Below are 12,061 nucleotides of genomic sequence, written 5' to 3'. Positions count from 1 at the left end.
ATCAATTTTTTTTTTTATTAGAAAAGAGGTAATGAAATGAATAAGATGGTTAAGAGGAGAAATACCAACTTGCCGATATAATCTTGGGAATTGGGATGCACGAGGGGGGGTGGGGGGAAGTCAGGGAACAAGGTTATGAAACGAGGATCTGCTGAATTTATACATGTTTGTGTCTTGTGTTATTTTTGTGTCTGTATTGTTTTTATAAAAGCGGAAAACCCAATAATTTTTTTTTTTTAAAAAAGGAAATGGCAAAATTCAGAGAAGTGTCAATCCCAAAGGATTTGTTGCGTTTCAGCTTGTGTATCAATTTGGTAATTTCAAATTAGGTTGCTTTGTCCTTTAAATGAGAACTGATTCCAGTGTCTGCCCCATCCTTTCTCCAACCCCCTGGAAGTGATTTTCAAAAAAATTAACTTTTCTCCTCCAGCAGAAACCTCCTGCTGAACCAATCGCTCTACAAAGACCAAATGAATTCTGCCCTCTGCTTTGGGCATAAGAACCTTGCATAGAAGACATGCAAGTAGCACTGCCCTAATTCCCACCACAATGAAAAAAACCCATTGTGGAAGCCAACTCATTCCATTTCAGACACCTCCGCCAAGCTCCCATTTGCAGAAGAAGCTTTAATTTGCAGCGCCGAAATGTTGGCCTGTCATGAAAATCACTTCTGCCCTGCTTAGTACACAGGGCTGATTGGCTGGCCCTTGTGACAATCAAAAGCAGCTTCAACTCTTATTGGAGCAAGACTGAGTGCAGTAGAGGGGTGGGCCCTCACCTCTTCTCAGATAATATATATATTTGGAAATGACTCCTCAAAGCGGAAGAAGAAGCCCCTTTCCATGCCCAAGGCTCCCTGTGAGCATATGTCCATAGGAAACGGCTTTCCTCGTCTTATTTTTACATTTATACCCCACCTTTCCTTCAAGGAGCTCAACAAGGTGGCAAATGTCATTCTCCTCCTTCCTGTTTAATCTCTACAACCCTGTGAGGTAGATTGGGCCAAGAGTAAGTAACTGGACCGAGGTCACCCAGGGGGCATAGCTGTCAACTTACAGATTTGAAAATAAGGGACCAGCAGCCTCGAAAATAAGGGATCAGCAGCCAAAATAAGGGATTTTCCAGGCACAGGTATGTTCAGCTTCTGAGCCCCTCCAAGCCAAAGGCAGAAAGCCCAGCCAGCAGCCAAACGAAGCCTCAAGCGGTGGTTCCCACAGCGCCGCAACCCGGCAAAGGGGATGCAGCAAGGAAAACCGTCACCTCTCCGCTGGGAAGCGCTGAGCAAAGGCGAGTCCCCAGGCAACGCGGCCGATTTGATCAGCACAAGGCATGCAAGCTCCACCCCCCAGTCGTTCTTAGACTCCTTATTGGGTGAACAACACAGCCAAGCAACACAGTTGGAGCCTCCCTCCTCCCAGGCTGCCAGGGAGGGAGGGAGAGGAGCTGCTTCATTTGAAAGCCGGGAAATTTAAGGGAAAACATCAATAAGGGACAGCAGCGGGACATGGCGCTGGGGTAAGGGACTTTCCCACCAAATAAGGGACGGCTGACAGCTATGCCAGGGGGATTCATGGCTGAGTGGGGATTTGAACCCTGGCTTCCCAGGTCCTAGCCCGGCACTCTAACCACTACACCACAGTGGCTGTCAGCGAGACTGATGGGTCCACCTAGCTCAATACACAGCAGACGGGGAATTTAATTTCTGCCTGAGGGACACTGGAGAGCTCATGCCAGCTGTGGCTGTAGCCACAGACAAGAAGTGGGTGGAAGAACAGATGCAGCTCTGATCTTTGCAGTGTAGGCTACCATCCCAGTTACATAAAGGTAAAGGGACCCCTGACCATTAGGTCCAGTCGTGACTGACTCTGGGGTTGCAGTGCTCATCTCACTTTATTGGCTGAGGGAGCCGGCATACAGCTTCCGGGTCATGTGGCCAGCATGACTAAGCCGCTTCTGGCGAACCAGAGCAGCGCACGGAAACACTGTTTACCTTCCGGCTGGAGCGGTACCTATTTATCTACTTGCACTCCGTGCTTTCAAACTGCTAGGTTGGCAGGAGCAGGGACCAAGCAACGGGAGCTCACCCTGTTGCGGGGATTCGAACCACTGACCTTCTGATCAGCAAGTCCTAGGCTCTGTGGTTTAACCCACAGCACCACCCGCGTCCCCCCAGTTGCATAACCTTCAGCTATTTTGACACCCACCCACACAAAAAAGCCAGCAAGCAGGTTTTCCGCTACTAGTCTACTTTGACTGACATTGGCTCCCCAAGGAGTCTTTCCCTAGCCCTGCCTAGAGATCCAACGAGGACTGAACCTGAGACATTCTGCATTTTCCTCCCTCTGTCTCTTGGCCACAGAATCAGGGCAATTTGCAAACCTCAAAAAGGACGACTGATCATTATTCAGCTGAGCCGCAGGTCCCTGATCACATCTCATAATCTTGGAAGCACACGAAACAGAACTGCAAGCACGTGAGCCGTGAACCTGGACCCGAGAAGGATACGGACAACCATGTATATGATAATGTACATTAATAAAGAAATGACGACAACAAAGAGAGGGTCAAGGTTGTTTAGTTAAATGCTCCAGCTTCCAGGGTCATCAAGGAAAGTGGAAGTCCATATGTTAACACCAGTCTTACAGCAGTCTCTGCTTTGGTCTAAACCAGGGGTTGTCAACCTGGTCCCTAACACCCACTAGTGGGCATTTCTAGGATTCTAGGTGGGCGGTAGGAGGTTCTATGGCACAAGCTGAATTCTCCTTCCATTGAGCACTTGTGGGCAGTAAGGAAATTTCACCACCAAGAAAGATGAATTAGTGGACGGTAGGTATAAAAAATTGATGCTTTTGAACTATGGTGCTGGAGGAGACTCTTGAGAGTCCCATGGACTGCAAGAAGAACAAACCTCTCCATTCTGAAGGAAATCAGCCCTGAGTGCTCACTGGAAGGACAGATCCTGAAGCTGAGGCTCCAATACTTTGGTCACCTCATGAGAAGAGAAGACTCCCTGGAAAAGACCCTGATGTTGGGAAAGATGGAGGGCACAAGGAGAAGGGGACGACGGAAGACGAGATGGTTGGATAGTGTTCTCAAAGCTACCAGCATGAGTTTGACCAAACTGCGGAAGGCAGTGGAAGACAGGAGTGCCTGGCATGCTCTGGTCCAGGGGGGCACGAAGGACACGACTAAACAACAACAACAAGGTATAAAAAGGTTGACTACCCCTGGTCTAAACAAACCAACTGCCAAACCCTAACCAGTTTCGTTGCTGAGAAACCTTCGGATCTGGATGATAAAAGCCAGAATTGGTTTGCTTTTAATGAAATGAAGCTGAGATCTGATTCGGGACCCAAATCATTTCGTAAGGTTTAAGGCAAATGGTGGGTTTTGTTACAGCAGCTGGCCGTGGCAAAACGAAACCAGAGCAGATGCCACACCTGCAACAAGAATCTTCCCCACATCAGATCCAGTTCTGTTCAGATGGGAGAGAGCCAGCTCTGCTTATGCCGAATCGTATCTCATAAGCCACTCAGCATCCTTACCTGAACAGGAAGCTCTAGCCAGACGTCAGCAGTCACAGACTCAGGGTCAACAACTCAGAGCGACACGATTCTCAAGATGGAAACAGAACTCATTCCTCTCTCTCTCCCCCTCTCTCTCTGACTACCATCCTTGCAATCTGTAGATAGGACTTCTGGCTTCAGTACGTGTATTTTCAGATAAGTGGCTTAACTCCTTTAATCCTTACATGCGTACACATAGTAAGATACAGGCCAGACGGACTCAACTGACTACGATCCTATGAATTACTCTCCCTGCATTCTGGTATGTACGAGGGTCAGGCCTGAGGCCAAGCTCTTATTAAAATAAATAAAAATAAAGGTTAACAGTTATTGCTTAAGAAAACCGAAAAAAGTCAGCTTGCATTATTTTACTTTTTTGTGTGTGGCTCAAATTATGGCATGCTACTCTGCATTAAAACCACAGCTTGGTTAAACCGATCAGTGAGTTTAAAGCAGTGGTCCCCAAATTAAGTGGTCCCTCTAAGTTCCATAAACTCACCCCTTTACGTTATAAAAAGGGTATAGGGTTTGCACGACCCACTGAGGAGGATAATAACACAATAAAACTCAAAACTAATTGCACATTTATTCCAAATCCAATTCAAACAACGACTATCAGATTTGAAAGGCTGGAATCACTGGATCACCAGTTTTGCTGAACTAAATTAAACTAGATTCAACAAAACTGTTACACATCCAGCAAAAAATTATATATCCAGCACCCCCCTTGCCTCTTAGCAACCCCCTAAGTAATACTATTGACCCCCCCCCCCATGGGGCAGTATCACCCAATTTGGGAACCACTGGTTTAAAGGGACAGCCTCTGCCTTTCACGTGTACATTGTTCCAGTGGAAGTTTAGCAGGGAGAGAAAGTGAGTGAGCGACCACACACAGCTAATTCTCAGAAACACTCATATTTATGGCCAACTCCCTGGCAAAGACACAGAGACCAATTAAGCAATTATACGGGGCTATGCATCAGGTACAGATACTATAGGCACAATGCCATTTACTTAAAAAAAAAGAGAGAGAATGAGAGGATTTTTGAACTGCATTCTTGATATTTGCTATAGCTAGCAATGTAATAGGAACTCTGTGGCATCTGATCAAAGGCTTACCTAGTCCAGCCTCCTATTCCCTCAGGGGCCAATAACATGCCTCTGGAAAGCCCACAAGCCATGGGGGGGGGGTATGGCAACAGCCCCCTCCCATGCTTTCTCCCCAGCAACTGTATTCTGAGGTAAACTGCTCCTGCCAGTGGAGGATCGTATTTAACTATCTTGACTTGAAACCACTGATAGATCTATCATTCTCTGTGGAATTGACTAACCCCCTTTTAAACGAATCCAAGTTAGCAGTTGTCACAGTTAATGATGAGATATTCAGGAGCCGCCACAGCAAAGGCTCTTAAAAATAATTTCACCGTGAAGATACGCAAGGGGGAGCCCTCTAAGCCAGGCTGAGAATCTTGCCCTGCTCTTCCTGAAATATGAGCTGCATGTTTTTAGGCACAGAAAACACATCTTTAACCGGGGGGGGGGGGGGAGGAGTTTTAACAGCCGATTCAGAGCGTTACACTTTTGGTCTTAGAAAAAGGTGTCTCCGTACATTTTCAGGACTGGCATGCACTGATTTGGCCACAGAGGGCGAGGAAGAGACACAATTTTTGTCAACGGCACACAATCTTTGCCACAACTCAACTCATTTCCAAGGAATGCCTCCCCCCCAATTGCCATTTATTATATTACTTTACAAAATAGCACAGATCAGGCTGGAAAAAACCAAAAAGCAGGTCAGGTTCAAAAAAGTCCAGATATTTAAGAAACAAGATATAAAAAGTGGATTGAGGCTTTAAAAAATGTTTTTGAGACACACACGCACACAAAGAAACTGGGAGGTAGACAGAGATTTTTGAGGATAAAAAACAGGGTTTTTTTGAGGCATTTAGCCATTATAAATGTCCAAGGCGACCCAACCACTGCTGAGCACCCATTATGCAGATCCAGAACGTCCGTTTCTCATGTGTATGGAAGACTCATCAGTGCACTTTGGGTCTTTTATAGTCCTTCAAGTGCTTCTTGCTGTCATTTCTACTGCTCCCCCTCTGCCCATTCATTTCTTAGCAATGAGGCTCAACGGAAGCGCCCTAATATTTCTTCTGTCCACCGATTTCAGGTGGGAACATCCAGATGTTCGATACTGGGAAAGTACTATAAAATTGTGGGTATTGGAGTGGGGGAGGCGTGCTCTTTCGGGGCGTATTTTGCAAAGAAGGGCAGAAAGACAGAGAGCATGACACCCACAATTGCCAGCATGTAGCCCCATCCGATCTGGCAGTCGCCAGCGTAGTAGATGCTTGAATTTTCGCAGTACCTCTGCACGGCAGTGGAACCGAGGCCGAAGGGGTAGACAAGGAGCCCAAATCCCATGATGAACACTAGCAGGAGAGAAGGCAGAAAAGGAGAAGATGGCATTAGTATATATATAGTCACACACACACACACACACACACACACACACACTTCTAGTGTTGTGCCAAAATTTTCACTTGTGTTTCTGCACCCAATTTTTAGCAATTCTGCGCAATCTATCCTTGACAACAGCGTTCTGCTATCCACAGAAATGCCTTTACGTTTTTTTGTTTGGCAGAGTGGGAATATTAGAATTAGATTTGTCCAAACATCAAATAAGCTAATAAGCGGCTGTCAGCTTTAATGCCCACCTCGAGCAAGTAGGAAAATAAACCCATTAAGCTCCCATTGCACGAATGACGGCTTTCTCCTGTCACCGAGCCCCAGAACACTCAATAAACCGTTGTTGGCGGTGGAAGCCACGTTTTCAGACACGCTTACTAATGTCCGCTTAATAGCGCTGTCCGTCAGCGGAGTCACACGCCAGGGGAGTCCACAAAATTAAGAGGGATCCCTTAATGGGGATCTTGTTAAGAGCAGCTGTGTGGACCACTCATTGCTCAACTTAAGTTTCAGAACGATGCTGAAAGGAGAAAAAGCTTCCGAATGTAACTATCAGCTGCTATGACTGGCCCTCTGATAGTGACTGCTAACATACAAAAGCAAATTTTGCATCCTTTGCTTTGCCCACTGCCAGCACAAGGCCCTCAGAAATTCCCCCAGCCCTCTTGCAGGCTCAATTTGCAGAGTCAAAGGGAAGGACATTTTCCACTTCTCTCTCATAATAGTAAAGGTACAGGGACCCCTGATCATTAGGTCCAGTCGTGGCCGACTCTGGGGTTGCGGCACTCATCTTACTTTATTGGCCGAGGGAGCCGGCGTACAGCTTCCGGGTCATGTGGCCAGCAGGACTAAGCCGCTTCTGGCGAACCAGAGCAGCGCACAGAAACACCGTTTACCTTCCCGCCGGAGCGGTACCTATTTATCTACTTGCACTTTGACGTGCTTTTGAACTGCTAGGTTGGAAGGAGCAGGGACCGAACAACGGGAGCTCACTCCATCACGGGAATTTGAACTGCCAACCTTCTGATTGGCAAGCCCAAGGCTCTGTGGTTTAGACCACAGCACCACCCTCTCTCTCATAATACTAGATACTAAATTGGGGGGGGTGGAGCGAAACTGCTATGTGGCTGCAGCATTAAGAGGCAACGTGATGGAAGTTTATAAAATGATTCCTGGCATGAAGGAAGTGGACAGAGGAAAACTTTTCTCCCTCTGTCATAACACTAGGAGTCGTAGGAATCCAATGAAGCTGGACATTCAGGAGAGATAGAAGGAAGAACTTCTTCCTGCAGCACAGACTTAAACTATGGAACTCTCTCCCACCAGACACAGTGACAGCCACCAAGCTGTACAGCTTTGAAAGAGGATTAGGCAAACTCATTGATCAGGCTACCAGTAACGATGGCTATGCTCTCCTTTCGTTGTCGGGGGCAGTATATGCTTGTGGGCTTCCCTTTGGGTTCTTCGTTGTCCCCTGTAAGAACCGGATGCTGAGCCAAATCCCCAGGCCTGATCCAGCAGCCTGGCTCTCCTTTTACATTCTGAGGAGCCAGGAGTGGCAGAAGTGGACGAGTGAAGGTCACAGGCACGGATGCGGGAGGTGAGGAGCAATCCGATAAATGGCGGTGCGCTCCTTTGCCAGACACCTCTCACCCTGCGCCAAGACATCCCTCTGACGCCGCAAAAGTTAACGGCTCACCTCGGTTAGGGCAGCTTTGCGACCTCCCACAGTCGCCCGGCTCAGGCCATTATTTTGCTGCACTGCACTCCACACTCCTTCCCACCCTGACACCAGTAACCCATTAAGAATCCCTCACTCAGAGTCCTTCGCCAGAAAAGTCATTGTCAGCTAGCGAGATGGTTTATGGCCGAGACCACAAGCATCAATTTCACAGAAGGTCACCTTTTATTTCTGCTTTCTAATCTGCCTGGCTTCCAGGGAGCAGGGGGTTTCGCTTCCCCGGAGCTGTGGTTTACAGGCTTGTGTTACCTGCGCTCTACAGTAGCGGATGCTCTCCGCTATATAAAACCTTCTTCTGGAGGATTTACAACCTGCCCGTAAAACACCCATTCCCCTCCCACAGCTGAAATACAGAAAGGAAGACCTGCAGGGATGCTCTGCCTTCTCCTCAACCAAGAGAAGGGTCACTTCTTGCCCTACTTCATCCAGATCTGCCCACCCCCCTCGCACCCTGGCCTGCAGACAAAGCCCACATGCACACACTTTGCAAGATATGAGCAAACGCTGCACCCAGTAGAATTAAGCAGAGCCTGGAAAAGAACATAGAGCTGGAAGAGGAAGTGGGGAAGAGTGGCACTCTTTCAACTTCCTCTCTCAACTCTTATGTACTATTCAAGAGTGGGAAAGGTTTAAATAATGACAAATAGGACAATGTGTGTGCATGGGTGGCATTTAGGGTCAGACTAGGATGCGGGTGGCGCAGTGGGATAAACCACAGAGCCTAGGGCTTGCCGATCAGAAGGTTGGCGGTTCAAATCCCCACGACGGGGTGAGCCCCCGTTGTTCTCTCCCAGCTCCTGCCCACCTAGCAGTTCGAAAGCATGTCAAAGTGCAAGTAGATAAATAGGTACCACTCCGGTGGGAAGGTAAACGGCATTTCCATGCGCTGCTCTGGTTCACCAGAAGCGGCTTAGTCATTCTGGCCACATGACCCGGAAGCTGTACGCCAGCTCCCTCAGCCAATAAAGCTAGATGAGCACCGCAACCCCAGAGTCAGTCACGACTGGACCTAATGGTCAGGGGTCCCTTTACCTTTACGGACATGGGAGACCAGGGTTCAAATCCCCCACTTGGCCACAAAGCTCACTGGGTGACCTTGGGGGCTACTCTCTCAGCCTAGCCTACCTCGTAGGGTTGTTGGGAGGATAAAATGGAGAGGGCTGCAGGTGCCACCTTGAGTTCCTTGGAGGAAAGTGGGATATAAATACAGGTTGTCTCCAGCTACATTCTACTCAGACCCATTGAAAGAAACGAACCCACAAAGGGCCTATTAAGTCCAGCACTCAAACGGATGCCTCCAGGAAGTCACAGTCCTCCTCCTTTCATGACCCCCAGCGACTGGTATTCAGAGGCATCCTTATCTGACACAGAAAGTGTCAGGAGTTCAGCCTACACTCGAGTAGGACCCTGGCAGAGACACATGCCCGACTGGCATGTTCTTTCCCTCCTGGTTGATCGTTCAGGAGCTTCATAAGCTTTCTTCTGCCCGAACATCATAGCAACCGATGCCAACTGACACCGGCACATTTAGGGATCCACAGTCTTCGCAGCTTGCGTAACAGACCTCAGCAACTCAGCATTTTGGCTAATCTACTTTATTTACATATAAACACACACAGAGCACTGCAACGTGGCTCCCGCTCTCTCTAGCATCAGACAGCAAAAAGAGAAAGAACAAAGGACAATAGTCCCCCGTCACAGAACACAGTAACACAAACATCCTGTCTCCATCACTTCCCACTCTGTGGAGTCAAAACATACACCGTCATGTGATAGACAACAATCCCATGACTGCAATCATGGATCAGGAATTCTAACAGAAAGTAGCCCACAGCCATCATGAGTGGCTAGAAGTCTTCAGGAGCCTTATCTGCCTAGTCCCATTTTAAACCCCTCTAATTCCATTATTTCAACTATGGGCTGTGTGAAGTCAGAAGAGCTGTTTAAGAACTGGGAGAATGAGATCCATAGGGGCAAACCCATTAAACCAGCAGCTGCAGTTTTTTGTACAGGGAGTCTCCAGAGGCAGCCCCAAGTATGACACACACAGCAGCACTGTAACCCAGAAGCTAGCAGGCTATGGAGAACTGTGATTAAAAAGAAACAGCTGCAATTCCCCCTAAAGTTTCTAGATGGCAGCACCACCTAGGTCTCTGTAGTCTCAATGTTCAGGAACTGCATCGGTCCCCCATTCTGTTCCTTAAGTATCTCCACCAACAAAGCATGAACTATTTATTTTTACTGACATTGAGAGAGGTTAGGGGGTCCAGGGCTTGGTCATATGACAAAATCGTCTCTCCCTACATGTAAACGAAATGTGAAAAAGACTCTACGGATTGAAAGTGGAGACGCCGTGTGTTTCCCCCCGTTTATTTGTAACACAAGAAAATCTTTTAATAAAAAACCTAATTTAAAAAAGTGTGAACTATAAAAGAGACAGCCTTTTCCCCTTCTAAGTGGCTGGTGGGGGGAACTGGAGTGTAAAGATTTGTCCTGCACCTCTAACATGATTTGGGGCAGACCACTATGGCGTCCCCATGAGCAAGGAGGCAAAGTTTTAGCTTAGCATTATCGAAAGCAACACGATGGCCAGAAACAATTACAGAATAGAAAACTTTATGGAATATTGCAAAACTATCAAACTGAAGTCTCTGAAAGTCTTTGAATAAGTCACGGTGCCAGACTTTGCCCGGCGGAGATCTAGCTTGCAACGCTTTGTATAATCGGCAAATGTCCAATTCTGATGTCCAACTCTGAACTCTGCTGAACAGTGTTTCTGGGTAGCAACTACTGTTTCGTTCAGTTCTCCATCAGCCAATTAGCTCAACAAACACTTGTAAGTAGAAAGATGCGCAATTTCTTCATTAACCAATCTTTTTTCGAATTGATATACCGTATTTTTCGCTCTATAAGACGCACCAGACCACAAAACGCGCTTAGTTTTTAGAGGAGGAAAACAAGAAAAAAAATATTCTGAATCCCAGAAGCCAGAACAGCAAGAGGGATCACTGCGCAGTGAAAGCAGCAATCCCTCTTGCTGTTCTGACTTCTGGGATAGCTGTGCAGCCTGCATTCGCCCCATAAGACGCACACACATTTCCCCTTACTTTTTAGGAGGGAAAAAGTGAGTCTTATAGAGCAAAAAATACGGTAATATACATGAGAATGAAAAATACTCTGGAACAGGGCTCATGCGATTATGAAGTCACCAAGGTCCAGACGAAGAAGGCTGGAGGGGCAAGTTTGGTACCAGGGCCTGAAGACACACCCCCTCCAGAAGATGGCAAAGTTGCTACCTCCTTCCTTGGAGGCTTTTAAGCATAGGTTGGATGGCCCTCAGTCATGGATGCTTTAGCTGAGATTCCTGCATTTCAGGGGGTTGGACTAGATGACCCCCAGGTTCCCTTCCAACTCTACAATTCAATGATTCTATGACGTTCGCCAAGCGCAGCAGAGGCGATGCCAAGCTCCCTGTTGCCAAGAGTGCACCCAAGGCGATCAGATGCAGCAGGAGGGGACGCTCGGTTTCCGCGTTCTCCCTCTTCCAGGTTAAAGGGGCCAACCAAGGCTGGCATGCCACAAAACTAAAGAGCCAGAACTGATTATTAGATGGCCCTGTGGGGAAGCAAAGCTGTTGAGGAGCCGGGACTGATAGCCATGGTTGAAATCACCGAGAGGTCAAAGCGGGTGGGATAGACGCCAGCAGTACCTACAATCCCAAACTCCGAGGGCTTGGCAGGCACCAGAACAGCCTCCCCAGTCTCGCTGTAATAAAAATCTGCAGCTGCCCACAAGGCCAGGTGTTGGGGGTAGAGCTGTTTTCCTCTTTCTCGCCCTCTCTCCAGCAAGGAGCGGTTATTTTTGGCTCAGTTTAGGTTGCAACAGCTGGCAAAATCCCAGCGTTCTTCGAAAACCATCTTGATGCATTTGCATCAGGACAGGAGAATCTGTCCTTTAGCTCCTCTCTCTCCTCTCCTGGGGGGGGGGGTCTCTGCTTAAAAAAGGCAGCGGTTAGCAGAACCAATAGGATAGACATGGCCAAAGAGGCAGGCCGTGCTTTCCTTGATCACCTTGGATCACGGCGGGGGCCTCTACGATGGCTCCCTTCTCCCTGGAAAAAAACTATTCCTTGTGCACCACACACAACATTTGTTGCAGGGGATCCCCCACCCCAATCTTAAATTCAATTTGCCACCTTTCCAGATCAGTTTGCATTTGTGGGGGAGTGACTCCATGAAAATCCAGCAGCATTTTAGTGCAAATTTCCCCTAATAGACAC

General features: G+C 47.7%; 1 protein-coding gene across 1 annotated transcript in view; it reads right to left on the bottom strand.

The window, feature by feature from the left end:
- Nucleotides 1–4,821: 4,821 nt before the first annotated feature.
- Nucleotides 4,822–12,061, bottom strand: part of LHFPL7 (LHFPL tetraspan subfamily member 7) — a 74,285-nt gene continuing 67,045 nt past the window's right edge. The window contains exon 3 of the mRNA XM_081172203.1: nt 4,822–6,004. Within this exon, the coding sequence (XP_081028329.1) occupies nt 5,778–6,004 (227 nt within the window). The 3' untranslated portion in view covers nt 4,822–5,777. The remainder of the gene's footprint in view (nt 6,005–12,061) is intronic.

The sequence above is a fragment of the Podarcis bocagei genome (assembly GCF_964188305.1).
Source record: "Podarcis bocagei genome assembly, chromosome: 15".
Classification (NCBI taxonomy): domain Eukaryota; kingdom Metazoa; phylum Chordata; class Lepidosauria; order Squamata; family Lacertidae; genus Podarcis; species Podarcis bocagei.
The sequence above is the reverse complement of the archived record's forward strand: the minus strand, read 5'-3'. Positions and strand labels throughout refer to the sequence as shown.